The 18,275-nt window shown below is 41.9% G+C and overlaps 1 protein-coding gene across 2 annotated transcripts in view; it reads left to right on the top strand.

Annotated features, from left to right (window-relative positions):
* The window catches only part of ITGA6 (integrin subunit alpha 6), a 146,943-nt gene extending 130,041 nt beyond the window's left edge, over window positions 1-16,902 (top strand). Inside the window, exons 21-26 of one of the 2 annotated variants that reach the window (XM_030210584.1) lie at window positions 1,523-1,618; window positions 3,631-3,741; window positions 3,838-3,936; window positions 6,990-7,115; window positions 12,583-12,713; window positions 14,238-14,325. In XM_030210584.1, coding sequence (XP_030066444.1) covers window positions 1,523-1,618; window positions 3,631-3,741; window positions 3,838-3,936; window positions 6,990-7,115; window positions 12,583-12,690 — 540 coding nt within the window. In that variant the 3' untranslated portion in view covers window positions 12,691-12,713; window positions 14,238-14,325. Of the gene's footprint in view, window positions 1-1,522; window positions 1,619-3,630; window positions 3,742-3,837; window positions 3,937-6,989; window positions 7,116-12,582; window positions 12,714-14,237 lie in introns of both variants that reach the window. The other variant, XM_030210583.1, reaches the window with a different exon arrangement.
* Window positions 16,903-18,275: the final 1,373 nt, after the last annotated feature.

Raw genomic sequence — 18,275 nt, 5'->3', positions numbered from 1 at the left:
ACGTCCATTTTTGGGCACATTTAAAAAATCCCCGTTATTCCAGGCGCGCTCAGGAAATAGACCAGCGTGTGTCCAAAACACGCGCCTACCCCAGTGCAAGCTACTTTTGGGTGCTGCTAAGTAAAAGGGCCCCTAAGTTTGTAAGTCTTAAGTGCTTTGAAAATAAGCTTCTATATCTATTTGAGCACTTGTGTATGGACTTTAGGCCTTCCACTGGAAGCTCCCTCCCCCCCTCCGCCCTCCACCTCCCACAACCCCAAGAAAACCGACGGGTCCTTACATACAAAACTACTTCAATGCCTTATAAAAGGAGAGTTTTTCAAGACTATGCTGCTGTCCCTGAGACATAGGGCTGTTCAGTTTCACAGGCCCTGCTAAGATGAATCTCCTTTGAACTCATTCTCTAAAGGAAAACTATGAGGGAAAGGGAAATGGGACTTGATATACCGCCTTTCTGAGGTTTTTGCAACTACATTCAAAGCGGTTTACATATATTCAGGTACTTATTTTGTACCAGGGGCAATGGAGGGTTAAGTGACTTGCCCAGAGTCACAAGGAGCTGCAGTGGGAATTGAACTCAGTTCCCCAGGATCAAAGTCCACTGCACTAACCACTAGGCTACTCCTCCACTCCAAAAATAACACAAAAATAACATTGAGGGAGCCTTGAGGTTCTACACACTTTGTAAGGACCTCTTTTACCATGCTGTGGTAAAATGGGGGCCACAGTGGTGTCATGGTGTCAGCCTGCAGGTTTGCCATGCGCCGAGGCCCCCTTTTAACGCTGCAGGTAAAAGGCGGTCCGTTTTGTTTTACAGGAAACGGCTGTGCGGCAAGCTAACCGCTTGCTGCACAGCCAATTCCTGGGGGAGCCCTTACCACCAGATATTTAGGAGGCAGTAAGGGCTCCCCTGCTAACCCAATAGTAACTGGGCAGCGCATGGTGCTGCACAATTACTGCCAGGTAAGCCTCCGGCACAGAAAAGTTTTTAAAAATTGGCACACTGGAAATGGCGCACGGAGAGGGCAGGCACTACCGCCAGGCTCTTACAGTAGTGACTGATGGCGCATGACAATACCGCAGTAGCTGTACATTGTAAAAGGGCCCCTTAATGTTTTATGTTTCACACTTATTGTGCACCATTTTGGACAGTTGATTTGAATAAGTACATCAAGTCACCACGTAAGATCTGCAGTCCTTATAGTGATATCAGATTTTTTTGAGGTGGATCACTTGATGTTTAGGAAGAAGTTGAAAGCATGACTATTTAGTTAATGAAGTGGGGAGTTTTAGATTATAGTCAGGATTTTATTGTATTTTTGTGTTTGCTTATGATGATCAGTGGTGTTTATATAAAATAATTATATTGTAATCCACCTTGTACTGGTTTGCTGGTAAGTTTAATGTATGTTCAATATTTAAATTGATATTAAATAATTCCTATTCTACATTGAGTAATCATATTGGAAAATATTGAACATTAAAATTGTTGGTTAACAATTATTCACTGTTTTTCCCTAAGGAGTCCCATCACTCTAGAAACAAACGTGCAGTTGGAGATAAGTCGGATGGTGGAAAATCATTTTCTTTTTTTACAGAAAGAAAATACCTAAAAATTGTAAGCATTTTCCCACTTGGCTTTTGTATTCCTTCCTTTCCTGTCTGCTACAGAGATCTCGTGATTCTCCTTTATGCTTTTATGTTTGAATCTGTTTATTGATTTTAAGAGAAAAGCATACAACAGCTCAACGTTTTTCTACCAAACATTCTGCATCACCACAAGGCTTGTCAGAACGTTATCCCACGAATACACAATAATAGGCTTCATCAGTGAGAGAACCTCCTCCAATCCACCTCCCCAAAACCCCCAACACTCCCTCCCACTCCCAAATATCCCGACCCTATTCACAGTTCCAAATTATTCATTAATGTAGTACATACTTGAGGGGACAAAGTCCCTAGGAAGAGTTCTCAGACTTTCAGAAAACATACCTTAGCCCCTCTCCCAGCAGACTTTATAGACATGCACTCCATTTTCAACAGTTCATGCATTTGATTTCTTCATAATATCAAGTCTGTGGGACAATCGCAAATCCACTGTAACAGAATGCACTACTATACAATCAAACAAGCTTTAACAAGCATTACACCAGCAGTAGAATGAACCAGTAAATCATCCTCCCTATCCAGCAGATACACTTTGGGATTTTATTTTTGCAACCACAATCCCATCATGTTGCTTAAATGTTCCCAAACAGCAGTCCAAAAACCAGCCACCTGTGGGCATTCCCATACAGTGTGCTTAAATGTCTCTTCTGACCCCACCCCTCCACATACATATTTAGGGCATTTCCCGAAATGCAGGATTCTCATCTTGTGGGTGTTAGAGGGGTGTATATACAGGCGATGGAGCATTCTACAGTGGGTTTCCTGCAATTGTGTGCTTTTTACTAAGGCATACCCTTTATTGATGTCACCACACAAATCTTCCCCAAAGTCGCACGCACACTTAACCAGAGGCACCCAAAATGGGGAGTGCCCAAGTTCCTGTATGTGCCCCTCATAGTATCTGCCAGGGAAAACTTGTCTATGGCCACTAAGGGTAAAAGCTCCAGCGGGACAGCAAGATCCATGATGTCTAAATTGTACACAGCAAGAGCAGTGTATCGAAATTGTACACTGTTATTAAAGAAACATGAAATGGAAGCAGATATAAAATTCTGAGATCTGAAGTCTATCTATACAGTATAATGACAAGTTTCTGGACATTAAAACATTTTCAGCTAACCTGACTGTAAGGAAGCTTAAAATTTTTTAAAAACATAAAATACAATAAGAATTTGCAAGGTTTTTTTTTTCTAATTGTGCAGTTAGCACTGTGAGGAATTAACACTTTTTGCAAATTCGTTTTGTGCATAGATTTATTACCAAATGTTTCGTACAATGAGGAAAAGTAGCAGACAAGTATGCAGCTGCTGGATAATTCTGGTGAAAATAGTGCAGAATCAGTTTATTTAATGTGAACATGCCTAGACAATACACAAGAACTAAAATGTGCTTTTGCAGGGGTGAAAGCTATTGATCTTTCTCCACCCTTTGAAACAAAGGGGTCTTTTTACTAAGTGGCAGTAAGCACTGTTGCGTAATATGCACTAACGCAGGGTGCGCTCAGGTGTCCCACGGTAGTTTTGGCATCTGTGCACTCTTTCCACGTGTTAAGAAACACTTTTGTTTTTAGTGCTAGGGGTGTGCTTGGGGGGCAGAGAGTGTGTGCAGCGCTAATCGGTTAGCGCAGCTATACTGCCTTACGCCAATTAGCACATGGTTAGCGCGTGAGCCCTTCTCGTCTACAAAATAGGTGTTGGTAAGGGCTGACATGCTAATGGCCACACGCTAATCGGGAAATTAGCACGTGGCCATTAATGGGGGAAATAGGAAATGTGGCCATTATACAGTCACACTAAAGTTGGCCTCAGCAAGCTGGGAAACCCATGCACTAGTCATAGCGCAGGCCACTTTAAGCGCAGCTTAGTAAAAGAGCCCCAAAGATTTGCTCTCTTTACAGTAGAGTTAAAAATGAGGCTTCGGTTCTTAGTGCTGTTCTTGAAAACCATGTTGCTTTTGTTTCAGGAATGCAATAGCCATGCAAAGTGTGTCACTATTAGGTGCCCTCTGCAGGGCCTGGACAGCAGTGCGGTGCTTGTGGCGCGCTCAAGACTCTGGAATAGCACGTTCCTAGAGGTACCACATCCATACTGCTCTTTATCTTCCAAAAGGGTTTACTCTCATGTTTGGAAAATATTCTGATACAATTTTTTTTTTTGGATTTTGTAACAGGAATATTCTAAGTTAAACTATCTTGATATACTGGTAAATGCAACTATCAATGTGGATTCTGCTGCTAAAAACATTAAAGTTCCAAATGCAGGCACTCAGGTAAGCGGCTTCTTATTTCTATGGTTTGTCTTATCACAGAACCTTGCTTTTTTCCCCCTGGTATTTCTGATATAGTTCTAGTCAATGTGTCTCGCAAATCAATATTTTAACAGTTGAAAGAGAGCAATTTTTCCCCTCAACTTTATAATTGAATTTTCCTATAGTGCCTTACTTTTTTTTTTTTGATGTGCCATTACTTGAAATCTACAGTGGGAGGCTTGTGAAATTGCTAGTGGATCAAATCTATAAATGGGCACCTAGACGTATATGCCAATTGCGTTTGTCATTGGCACCAATAATCAGAAGTGATATCCATATATACACCAGGCCACTGTTTGTCAACGCAAGGCCAATGGCAGCCCCTGGAGACCTCTGGGGCAGTCCCCATTGTCTTTCTGGGGGGGGGGGGGGTCCTGCTTCTCTGCCTCTCTGGCCAGAAAGTGGATAAGGGGAAACAACCACATGCTTGAGGACAAGGCATTTTTCAATAGACAAAAGAGAATGCATTTGGAAATACTCACAACCTTGAGGATACCCCCCCCCCCCCAATAAGGTTTGAAGGTGGGCTGGTGGGGATAGCTGTCATTGATACACACTGGTCATGGCCCTTAATGGGAAGATATTTGGCGACTCTACTCCAACAGCAATTCCTACAGAGCTTTGCATGTATCCCGTATCACTTGGGTACTTTGCAATTCACTTTACCTCTGACCTTTTGAGGTCTAGCATTCTGTTACTGTTACACAGATCTTATATTCTGCAAATACCATATACTGGTTCATTGCAGATAACAGCAAAAACAAGCCAGGAAATTACAAGAACTACAATAAACAATCTAACAGCATAATATAACTCTATATAGCCATAAAATCAGCAGCCTAGTTATCAACAGCTATTTATTTAGAAAAGAGGAAAGTTTTCAATGATTTACGAAATACCCCATAGTCAATAAGTGTATGAATTTCTAATGGTAAAGAATTCTATATCAATGCTGCTTGAAATTGGATAGAATAATCAAAAATTCTTTTTGATTTTATCTAACTCACATATGCCTATAGTTGGAAGCTGTTCCTACCATTTTAGCACACACATTTCCTTTCAATCATTAAGGATAAACGTAGTGTTTTTGGCCTTTTTTTTTTTTTGTTACATTTGTACCCTGCGCTTTCCCACTCATGGCAGGCTCAATGCGGCTTACATGGGGCAATGGAGGGTTAAGTGACTTGCCCAGAGTCACAAGGAGCTGCCTGTGCCTGAAGTGGGAATCAAACTCAGTTCCTCAGGACCAAAGCCCACCACCCTAACCACTAGGCCACTCCTCCACTCCTTGTTTCTCACGGTGTGGTTTTATTATTAGGTGATTTGTTAGGGTATTAGGACACCTGCATACCTTGCTCCAAAAGTATACTAATTTATGGCACTTATTTTTTTTGTAATTATATGCTAGGGTTCCTTGCTCTTTGTTACACTTAGGGCCCTGTTTACTAAGCTGTGTTTTTAGCGCACGCTAAAAATTAGCTCATGCTAACACTAGAGACACCCATAGGAATATATGGGTGTCTCTAGTGTTAGCTTGCGCTAAATTTTAACTCATCGTAAAAACACTAGTGTTCCTTAGTAAACAGGGCCTTTAGTACGTGTTACTGATTCGGCTAGTTCCATTCTAGGTCACTTCACATTTGTCAATAGAGAAGTGATGCAACTGCTTAAACTGTAATTCCTATAGGACCTCATCTGATGGTATACTGTAGGCACCTTAAAAAAAAAAGTACTTAATATCCAAATATCCCTCATTTTCACCCTTGGACCTAGTTGCCTCTGGCAGTAATCGACCAGATCATCTCAAATTTCCTCCTTTTGCTTCTCTTTGTACATACTGTGACATTGTGAAATTGAGTTCTCCACCCCCTCCCCACATACTTCTCACTTATTGAATTTTATCTAGTTCTCCTTCTATCCATATAGATCCCATGTCATGGGCCCCACATAATGATGCACCTGCAGAAAAGTGAAGACTTGTTAATGAGTAATATTTTATTTTGCTTGAGGTTGGGAAAAGGATTGCATGTGCCCGTGCTCTTAACATGTAATACCCTGAGTATAGGGGGTGGCTGAAAATCTAAAATCATGAGGCTGGTGCTCAAAAATTGCCCAGCTAACTTTTTAGGAGTTAACCAGAGAATAGCTAAAATTTCCTCCTGATAAATTCTCCAGGCAAACTGTGGTGTGCACTGAATTTACCCAGAGAAAGAGGTGGCACTGGGGGCAATCACAGAGTACAGTTGAACATCAACCAGCCAGTGCTGGTTCTCAACATAGCTAGCTAGACTTGCCTGAGTAACTCCAGTCAGACATACAGCTGTCCTAAAGTTAACCAGACAATGCTATCCATTTAAACTTATTCCAGTATATCCTGGTTAACTGGACAACTGTTCAGCAGCTTCTTGAATATAGACTTCAGTGTGTGTAATGGACAGTGACGATCCTAGGTCGGCTGCCACCTGGGGCGGATCGCTGATGCGCACACCCCCCCCCCCCCCCCGGCGCAATGACTCCCCCCCCCCCCGGGTGCATACTTAGCTGCTGGGAGCAGCCGCGCAGCTCTCGGCTCCGCTGGCTCCCTGCTCCCTCTGCCCCAGAACAGGAAGTAGCCTGTTCTGGGGCAGAGGGAGCAGGGAACCAGCGGAGCCGACAGGCGCGCAGCTGCTCTCTGCACCCCTCCAGCGGCATGCACCCGGGGCGGACCGCCCCCATCGCCCCACCCTTGGTACGCCACTGGTAATGGATATGGTGTCACAGTTTTGTGTTTTAGAAACATTACACCAAATGCAAATGGACATTGTTTTCATTACTTCTACATTGCTGTGCAGCTGATATTTTATGACCGGAAGAGAGTACAGTTAGACCTATTTAATACATATAATTTTAGGTAGAGGTTATTATTTGGCATGAATTGACATTTCTGCTGCTGTGGAAACATTATAGCATATGTCTTATTAGCTCTCTCTTAAAACAATATCTCCTATCTTCCAACACCTGACTTCTCTCTGCAGGTGCGGGTCACTGTGTTCCCGGAGAAAACTGTGGCTCTATATACAGGGGTACCTTGGTGGATTATTTTAGTAGCCATTCTTGCTGGAATTCTGATGCTTGCACTGTTGGTGTTTTTACTATGGAAGGTAAGCTATTATCAAATACAGCTTTATATAGTATTCAGTTGTATTTAAGAATATTTTAAAAATTAGTTTACAGGTATTTTCTAAAATGTTGAAAAGGTGCCATCTAAGGGGCTCATTTTCGAAAGAGAAAAATGTCCGAAAAGTGTCATAAAGCACCATTTGGACGGATTTCTTCTCAAATCGTCCAAATTGGTATTTTGGAAACCTATTTTGCAGATGTCTATCTATGCATTTTGTCTGCACTGCATCCAAATAACAAGGAGACGTGTTGGGGGCATTCCGAAGGTGGGATTAGGTTGGGCTTAACACGTGGACGTTTTACAGCCATAATGGAACAAAACGAAAATGTCTAAGGCAAAAACTTCAATGTTTTGGTCTAGACCTGTTTTCAGAATGAACAAGGCACAAAAAGGAGCCCTAAATGACCAGATGACCACTGGAGGGAATCAGGGATGACCTCCCCTTCACTTCCTTAGTGGTCACTGCCCCCCTTGCACCCCCCAAAAATATGAATAAATATAGTATTCACCAGTTTCTCTGACAGCCTCAGATATAATAGCCAGGTCCATTAGAGCAGCATGCAGGTTCCCAGAGTAGTGTAGTGGTGGGCGCAGTGTACTGCAGACAGGAGGACCCAGGCCCATACCTCCCCCTACCTGTTACACTTGTGGTGGAAACTGTGAGCCCTCCAAAACTCACTAAAAACCCATTGTACCTACATATAGGTGCCCCCCACCCATAAGGGCTATTGTAGTGGTGTATAGTTGGGAGTAGTGGGTTTTGGAGGGCTCAGCAGGCAAGATAAGGGAGCAGTGATGAGATGTGTACCTGGGAGCATTTATATGAAGTCCATAGCAGTGGCCCCTAGGGTGCCTCACTGCTCTCCTGGGATGTCTAGAGGACCAGTCTGCTAAAAATGCTGGCCCCTCCTAAATCCCAATGGTTTAATTTTCTACATTTTTCACTTATGTTTTTTTTTCCATAAATGGCCTGAAAAGATAAATGCATAGAGCACAACACTTAAAAAAAGATAAGACATTTTGCGGTTCTGAAAATGGTCATGTTTTCTATTTGGATTGTGGACATTTAGAGCAAAATGTCCAAAGTCTGACGTGGACTAATATCAAAAATGCCCCTCTAAAGAGTAAAAATGCATAGACGTGTTCCATTGTATAAAAAATTTGATACCATAAGGTCAGAGACAGTAACGAGCTTACTTTTGTGTGTGTGTGTGTATAATAAAATTATTATGTTTTTAATGTGACTGACTCTTGTCATAGTTTGTTTCACAAGATGGATGTTAAACTTTCTTGGCAGGTCAAAGAATTTGGGGACCTGAAGTCCTGGTGTATTTATAAACAGTAGGATAAAAAAAACACAAGGGTGGAAGAACGCCAACAAGTCCAAAAATGACCACTTCTGAAACCACGGTAGTAAGAGCACCAAATGAAAGTTTATTGGTACTCTACATGGTCTGTGTTTCGGCTAGACAGCCTTCGTCAGGGGTCAACAGCTTGACTTATACAGATTGGCTTCTCGATCTCTCACGTTGAAGAAATGTTTAACGACACGGTGCTATCCACAGTCCGCAATGGGGTGGGGGGATTTGGGCTGGGTATAAGGATCTTGGGCATTATTGAGACCCTGGTGCCAGTTACTTCTGTTGTTGCGGGGCTACTGGGCCTAGGTCCCAGTGGTTGAATATAACAAGGTGCTGATTGGGGCTGATGTCATAGGCCCAGCTAATGTTTCAGTGGTGGCTGGCTGGACCTGGTGTTGCGTAAAAGAGAGAGGGGGTGTTCTAGAAGCCAACAGGATGCAGGATCTGAGGCAAAATGGCTTTACCAAAGGAAAATCCTGCCAAATGAATCTGATTGACTTCTTTGACCGGGTGACCAAAGAGGTGGATAAAGGATATGCGCTAGATGTAATCTACTTGGATTTCAGCAAAGCCTTTGATATGGTCCCTCACAGAAGACTCCTGAATAAGCTGAGAGGGCTGAACTTGGGATCCACAGTGGTGAACTGTATTGGAAACTGGTTTGCTGACAGGTGGCAGAGGATGGTAGTAAATGGAATCCACTCGGAGGAAAGGAAGGTTAGCAGTGGAGTGCCTTAGGGGTCAGTGCTGGGGCCAGTTCTGTTTAATATATTTGTAAGAGACATTGCTGAAAGGTTAGAAGGAAAAGTTTGCATTTTTGCGGATGACACAAAGATAGCCAATAGAGTGATACCCTAGAGGGAGCAGAAATCATGAGTAGAGATCTCCAAAAATTAGAAGAATGGTAAGAATGGTCAAAGGTCTGGCAGTTAAAATTTGATTTCAAGAATTGCAGAGTGATGTATTGGGGTGCAGAAATCCAAAAAGAGATGTACTGGATAGGAGGGGACAGATTGGTAAACTTGGCTCCGGAGAGGGACCTTGGGGTGATGGTGTCTGAGGATCTCAAGGTGAGGAAACAATGCAACAAAGCAGTGGCTGCGGCCAGAAGAATGCTAGACTGCACACAGAGGGCTATAACCAGCAGCAAAAAGGAGGTGTTGATGCCCCTGTACAAGTTGCTGGTGAGGCCCCACTTGGAGTATTGTGTTCAGTTTTGGAGGCCATACCTTGCTAAGGATGTAAAAAGATGAAGCGGTTCAAAGAAAAGCAATGAAAATGGTATGGAGTTTGTGCAGCAAGATGTATGAGGAGAGATTTTGAACATGTATACGCTGGAGGAAAGGAGAAATGGGTGATATGATATAGACATTCAAATATTTGAAAGGCACTAACCACAAACAAAACCTTTTCTAGGCGGGAAGGTGGTAGAACTAGAGGACATGAATTGAGGTTGTGGGGGGGGGGACGGGGACGGGGACTCAGGAATAATGTCAGGAAGTATTTTTTTCACTGAGAGGGTGGTAGGTACCTGGAATGCCCTTCAGGGGCTTCGATGACAACTTCAAAAGTTTTAGAACAAGGATCGTGCCGGGCAGATTTTTACGGCTTATGCCCTGAAAATGGCAAGGACAAATCAAGATCAGGTGTACGTATGAAGTATCACATCATACTTTAGTAACAAGTTTATCTTGTTGGGCAGACTGGATGGACCGTAGAAATCTTTATCTGCCGTCATCTACTATGTTACTATAGTAACCTATGGAACTTTGTAAGGCTAAGTGCTTTGAAAATACGCCTCTAAATGTTACTATGTAATGACTGTTATTGGGGGGGATCCCTAGTTATTTTGGTTCAAAATTTTTAATGGTCTCATTTCTGCATGTTTATTAGTCAGGATGGGTAAAGGGGTGCATAGAATAAAGGGCTGGTGAGAGGGGGGAGCAGAATGCTGAGTAGCCTTGAAAAACCAACCGCTCTCCTAGGTGGCACTCATTTTTGATCTCCCTTCTGCTTTGCATTTTCCTGCCCATCTCTATCCCGTCACTTCATGTTATATTGTTTTTATTTTCGGGCAAGGATGTTGGAGCTGATTACCCAAGCCAGTGCATTGATGGTGTGGTGGGGAAGGAAATGTTGCTGGTCTTATGGCTGTCATTGGGCTGATAAGAGCTCAAGGTTGATTGCCATGTACATTTTGACGGGCTTGGTAGGATGTCAAGCCTGATGGTAGTCCACAGCTAGTAATATGGTGGGGATTAGTGATCCAATACTCAGGGCTGATGGGTTTATGCTGGCTGCTTAGCTAATATGGCGGCTGACTTGGTTCAATTATTATATATTAACGTTTTGTAGTTTACCTATTGGCTTGGGTTTGTTGGCTTAAACTGTTGTATTTTCCCACCTATTTATAGCTGTTGCCAACTGTTCTTTACAAAACTGGATGCCTGGTTGTATTTCTGGGGATGAGGGACAAGGATTGAGGGGTGGGGATGTATGTATTAGGGATTTTGGTTGGTAATAATGATCTTGGGTATTGTTGAAGTCCTGGTGCCAGTTAAATTGCCTCTGTTATATGTTTGTTTCTGTTCGGTGTCACTTCCAGAAAAACTGTCTATGTTGAACAACATATTGTTGCAGAGTAATTCAGACTCCAAGTTCTGGGCTTAAAACTGATCACTTGTTTTGTGCATTCGAGTTTGAAAATTGTTCTAGATACTTTAATTTGATTTATAAATCATGCTCCATGTGGGTGAGGAAGAAGACTCATTGGCAGAGTTGGATAGTGTCGCTCTGTCCCTAAATAATCAACAATATATAAATACTAAAATAATGGCAATTGGTCCCACTCACTGAAGGAGCCTTGTCACAGTGGCGCAAGTCTCCAAGAACCAAATTTTAAATCTTTCTGTCATTTAAAAAAGAAAACAAAATCCCTGTATTTACAAACTTGGATGTGAAAGAGTTTTACTGAGGGTCATAGGTGTAACACAGATGTCGACAAATTTTCTTTTGGATTTAGCGGCCAGAAGTTGTAACTGTGAGGAGGGAGAGCTCCCCCCTCAAATCGTAGCCTCCATATACACTCTCATTGACCTCTCCCTCCTCCATAACCCACAACTCTTTATCATTTACATTTCCTCCTCTACAAAACCTGCCTCCTTCCATGCCAAGCAATCCTTCAACACTGCCCAGCCTCCCTGTACACCAGCAGGAGCAGAAGTGGCCCAGCAGCAGATAGGGCAGTTTTGTCCTGTTCTTCAGAATGTTGGAGGTGGCGGCTCGGTGCAAGGCTGTAGGAACAGCTGCTTGTATGTGCCTCCTTCTCTCCCACTTTCCTGCTCTGCAGCTGCATGAGTTCCAATTGACTGTGCAAGGACACAGTTCTGATGCTATCATTCATAATCAAGTCCTGACACTTGGGACTTGTCAGGCCTTGGTGTAACAGTTTCAGATCTTTTAGAACTTCTAACTAGAAGTGTGCACGGGGACATAATCTGGTTCCCATCCCCACCTGTCCCCAGTCAGTTTGAATCCATCCCCACCCCATGTCTTTATCTTCTTCCCCATTCCCCATCATATTGCTACCGTCCCCTTACCATCACCACAGTTTATTTCCCATCCCCAACCCACATTTGAGCAATCCAGTAAATTACAAAAAACCAAACCATATTATTATTATTAACAATGTTAAGCAAGTAAGTAAAAATTGTACCCAGGTAAGTACCGGTAAGTAAACATTTTCTTATATATCAAAGTCCATAATGTTCCTGCTGTTCCACTGAGTTGAGGTGTGCATGGGGACATAATTCTATACCCACCCATCTCCAGTCAGTTTGGATCCATCCTCGGCATAGAACTGAGGACAGTGCTGTAAAGAAACTGTGGAAATAAATAAACAAATATCATGGATTTCCCACTGTCCCCATCCCCATGCACACTGAACTCTATGAAAGATCATAGCTGGCCTTGTTGATTGGTTTAAGGCATCTTGTAAATTAAACTTGAAATTGTCTAACCTTTTTTCCTCCCCCCCCCCCCATCTACAAGTCTAAAAAATTGATGCAATCCCTTGCTTCCTTATAGTGTGGTTTCTTCAAGAGAAGTAACAAAGATCAGTATGATGCCACATATCACAAGGCTGAGATCCATGCTCAGCCATCTGATAAAGAGAGGCTTACTTCTGACGCATAGTATTGATCTGCATTCTGTAATTGGTAATTGATCAGTATTTTTAATTGCTGGTTATGGGACACTCTGTGGTCATGGTGGCTGTGCTGTCTAACTATGAAAGAGCTTGCTATGCACATTTTCCATTAACCCTGTTTTTAAGAACGTGAATATTTGCTTGTTTGCTTTTTAAGCACGCTTGAGGGTTTGGGGTTGTTTTTTAAAAAATATATAATTGTTATAATTAATCTGACAGTTAATGATTTGAAGAGGGTCATTTACTAATAGTTAGTGCACGCTACACTGACCATTTTATTCCTTTAGGCCTTGCAGCAGATAATGCAGGGCTAACATTAGTAAATGACCTCGTAGACCTCATAGAGTAATTACAGGGAATATACTACTACGAAAATCCCTAAACTCATCCTTTTACTAAGCTGCAGGAAAAGGGGCCCTGCGGTAGTGGTGAGGTTGTTTTTCCCACACACCAGGGCCCTTTTTACCACAGCTGTAAAAAGACCCTAAAAATGGCCATGTGGTAAGATAACTCTTACCATATGGCCATGCAGCGGGGAGCACTTACCGCCACCCACTGTAACCTGGTGGTAACCAGGCAGTGAGCGGTGATGCCTGATTACCGTTAGGTTAGTACTACACTGGTAAAAAACAATTTTCCGGAGCGCCGGAAATGGTGCACTCAAGCCGAAGCTACTGCCGGCAGCCGCATTGGGCCAGCAATAGTTCCAGGATAGCGTGCGGTAAGCTCACGTTGGGCTTACCTATGCTTTGAAAAAGGAACCCTAAGTGTATAAGTGTAATGTAAGCCTAATTCTTGGGTTTTGTTTCTTGTTGATGAAAAATAAACATGCTGTCCCCTTTAACTACTTGTTCCAAGGTGACAGCAGCTGTAGAAGAATGAGGTAATGGAGAGGCTCTTGTTTAGTTGATAAACTACTGATTTACAGAGACACATCATCCTAATTTAAGTAACACATCTAAATTAAAATGATGCTCAACAATATACTTCACCAAAATATAGCACTATACTCCCTTATAAGACAATGAACATATGCCTACAATTTATCTTCTGTTCAGTGCTATGTATTTTCTGAGTCTTGTTCCATCTCTACCAGCTCTTTGACCTGCTGGGGACCCCAAGCACAGAGCAGTCCCAGCATTTCCCTATGCCTCGCCCATTCAAACAACTTTTTGATAAGCTCAGCACCAGACTGGAGGGCATGTGGGTAGATACCAGCTGAAGAGAATCCCAGTGTTAATACTACTGGATACCTACAAATTATGGGGCCCTTTTACTAAGTCATGTTAGCACTAGGGCGTAGTTACCGTGCACATCTAAGGCTTGCTTTTTCTCCTGCAATCTAATTTGGCTTCTGACTATATTTTCTTTGTATTCCCCCTAACTTTAAGCATGGATCCGCTTGATGCTTTTTCTTCTCTTTAAGCTTCCTGTTGGTAATGCATTAAAAGCTTGCAAATTAGAAAGCTAGCATTTCAATCCAGCCATGCCTCCTCTTCCTGTAGTGATGAGCTTCAACTCTTCTTTCTTGCAGTGTGGCTTCTTTAAACGTTCCAGGTACGATGACAATATTCCGCGATATCATGCTGTGCGAATTCGTAAAGAGGAGCGGCAGTACAAGGATGGAAAATTCCAAGACAGTCTGGAAAAAAAGCAGTGGATGACAAAATGGAGCGAAAATGAAAGCTATTCCTAGGAAGAACTTGGTTTTTTTTTTTTTTCGTTTTGTTTTGTTTTTGTAGGGTGAGGGGAAGAGTGGTGGTTTCAAGAAAAAAAAAACTTGTTAGAATTTTTAAAGACTGGAAATTAATGTAATACTGGTTTCGGGCAAACAAATGAACTTACATTTTGATTGTGTGGATATTGTTACTTTTAAATCAAGATTTTTTTTTTTGCACAGCTAAATTCTAAGGGACAAGTTTTTCCCTTTGTGAGCTATGCTATTTTATTTTTACCACATCAGATAAACAGTGGTGTTGCACGTAATGCTGGTGAATAAGGTGCTGTATTTAGATTCAGTCTCTTCTTGATCCATGCAGGTTGGATTGCTCTGTCTGATGACTTTTTAATCCTAGTCTATTTGCTGTACCCTAAACTTAAAGTGGTGTGTTTCTGGTTCACTTTTTAAAATGGGCACATCATAAAAGTCAAAATACAATAATGCACTACTTGAGAATCACAGTAAAATGAAAGTCTTTAACACCAACTGAATCTGAAATGTGTAAACTGTATTATAGTTGCAGTGTTGTCTCCGTGTATTAGCTTGATGTAAAATTTAGAGATTTTGTACTGTAAATAGTATTTTCCTTAATCCTTTACAGAATTTTTGACCTAGAACTTTATTAATTTGAATATGCAGTAGGTCATATGTCTCTGTGTGAATCTAGTTCACACCAAATATACTTTTTATTGATTTCTTATTTTTTTTACAACAGGCTCAAATGTTTTAATCTTTTATATATAATTACTCCAAAGGGAATACTATGTAATGCAGAATTAACTTTTCTCTGTATGCCAACCTAACAGCTGGCTCCATGAGCCAGCAAACAGGGGAAATCCAGGATTGAGAAAAGCCTGTGCCTTCTACATCCTGTGAGTGTCTGCATGGTGCCCAAAGTCTGTTGTTGTTTGTGTGAGATTTTTGAGAACCGTGCAGGAAATTGGGCACTGTGCACCTCATGCTCTGAGAAAACAGTGCGATAAAGGAAGAACATTATAATGGTAGTGGTGGTGGTGTGCCTGCAATGCCACTGGGAGATAAAGAGAGGGAAAGACAGAAAAATCAGCTGTTTCAAGAGGGTGCTAGGGGACAAAATCTGGGATCAGTTGCAGGAGAGAATGGGGTGGGGGAGGAAGAAAAGTAAGAGCAGGTACTGGGGGGGGGGGGAGAGGGAGACGGGATATAAGGGAATAACTGTGGGGAGAGAGGATAATATTTGGAGGAAGGAGAGAACGGGGAGAGTGATTTACTGCCTTATGGGTAAGCTTCCAGATCTCTGGAATATTCATTTGGCTCTATGAAGCCTAAAGGGTGCTGCAGGCAGCAGTTGCTTCAGCTACTAACATTTTGTTACAATAAATATGAATACCGCTGCTGTTCGTGCAAGTATTGGCAGCTGCAAGAAGCCTGTGTTGACTGCAACTCAGTTTCCCTTGGACTCTGGTTTGTTCAGTAAAATCACCAACAATCAGAAGTCCGGCTGGTACCCTAATTCGTGGAGAAAATCTGCACCAATAAAACTTTGCATATTTGAATGAAAAGTTCTTTCTATTTTGAAATTTGTCTTGCTACTCAAAGATGTGGTTAATACAGTATTATTTTGATAAGAGTATGAAGAATTTTTTTTAACACTGTATGCAGAATCCCCCCCCCCCCCCCCCCGAAGTAAATATTTTAATCTCTGGTGTTTAATTATAATGAGAAAATAAAGTAGTACTTAGTCTCTTGAATTCATAGTTGAAACTTGGAGGTTTCACTCCGTGCAAATTCACTCTGTACCTGGAAAAGAATTATAGCTGCAAATCACCTTCAAATACATTTTTCCTATTTGCTTCCTATGGAGAAATCTTTTGAGATTGCTAATGTTTTGCCTATCAATAATTTGCCAAAAAAAAAAAAAAAACGATTACCACAGTTTCTAACGGGTCTGTACACATTTACGGTGGGACTACTGAAACACTGCAAATCTCCAGTGCTGGGACAGATTGTCTTTGGCTTGCCCATATTGCAGTTTGAATGTCAAATGTATCTGATACTGTATTTTTGCCATATTCTATATGTGTGTTAAATGTTTATTTTTTTAAACTGTTCTCAATGTTTTAAACTTTATCCAAGTCCTGGACAAATGGATAACCTTAAAGACTTATATTTTATCAAATTAGAAAGTCTCTTATAGACTTTCTCATGCACTTCTGCTGGTCATTGTCAATTGCTCTCTTCAACTTCTCTGTTCTATTTCAAGGAGACTGGGGCTCTTTTACTAAAGCTGTGTGTGCTAAGACAGCATGCGCTAAATGCTGCATGTCCTATTGTACACCTGTGGGCCATGTGGCAGTGTACGTTAATGTCCATTGGCTCGCTGTGAAAGAGATGACTTGGCCAGTGTGAAGACTATTTGGGTATACCTGTTTGCTTAATTCTACCATATCACTTATGTTATTTATGTAATACCACTTGTATCTTTCACTCTGGAATGGCGATCGCCATGACAGATCAATGTAAGCCACATTGAGCCCGCAATTAGGTGGGAAAATGTGGGATACAAATGCAACATATAAATAATACTCAGCGCTGTTATCCAGATAACCACACGAATAACCTAGAAGAGGTTATCAGGATAATGGCACTGAATATTTTCAGAATCTGGATAGCTCCTGGCTTCATCCAGGCTCTGCTCCAAGACTGATCTGGAGCTATCAAGATTTTCAGCGGCATTACCCCAATAATGTCACTGAAAATCCGGGTATGGCCCCAGTGTTGCTACTTGGATAAGTGCTAATGAATATCTGTCATTAGCTTTTATTTCCCATTTGTTTTCTTTAGTACCTTGTTGTTACGTAAAGAACTGTTTTTTAAATAATCAGTTTGTTCTAAAATTAAATAGGGATAGGGACTGTACATAGATCTCAGTAAGCATTGCAGACTTTCTCGGATATTGTTCAGTTTATTTATGTGTCGATATTACTTTCAGAATGTTTGCTCATCTTATTATTATGCCAAATTTTTCAAGAATGGCATACTTTGCAGTTACATGAGTGTTAGAATCAATAAACATCTTGAGCCGAGTTACTGGTCTAGTTTGCATTTAATAAAATAACTTCATACAAGCCATCATTCTGTTATACAATTTCTGTGTGGATATTTGTACAGATGTTTGAAATAAAACAATTTCCAATTAAATTGTTGCTCTGGTAATGTTTGTATTTCTAATGGGCTAAATTTTTCCTGGGTGGTATTATAGCTGAATTGGCAAAACAAAGCAGTAGACATGGAGGGGCATAATCAAAAGGGGCACCCAAGTTTTCCTGAGGACGTCCTTGCAGGACATCCCGGCGAAGGGGCGGGGAAACCCATATTATCGAAACAAGATGGGCATCCATCTTTCGTTTCGATAATACGGTCGGGGACACCCAAATTGCAAAATTTAGGTTGACCTTAGAGATGGTCGTCCTTAGAGATGGTCATCACCGATTTTCGGCAATAATGGAAACCGAGGATGCCTATCTCAGAAATGACTAAATCCAAGCCCTTTGGTCATGGGAGGAGCCAGCATTCATAGTGCACTTGTCCCCCAGACATGCCAGGACACCAACCGGGCACCCTAGGGGGCACTGCAATGGACTTCAGAAATTGCTCCCAGGTGCATAGCTCCCTTACCTTGTGTGCTGAGCCCCCTAACTCCCCCCCCTCCCCCAAAACCCACTCCCCACAACTGTACACCAATACCATAGACCTTATGGGTGAAGGGGGCACCTACATGTGGGTACAGTGGGTTTCTGGTGGGTTTTGAAGGGCTCACATTTACCACCACAAGTGTAACACGTAGGGGGGGGATGGGCCTGGGTCTGCCTG

The sequence above is a fragment of the Microcaecilia unicolor genome, chromosome 7 (assembly GCF_901765095.1).
Source record: "Microcaecilia unicolor chromosome 7, aMicUni1.1, whole genome shotgun sequence".
Lineage (NCBI taxonomy): Eukaryota > Metazoa > Chordata > Amphibia > Gymnophiona > Siphonopidae > Microcaecilia > Microcaecilia unicolor.
Note: the sequence above shows the minus strand (reverse complement) of the source record. Positions and strands in the feature narration are given on the sequence as shown.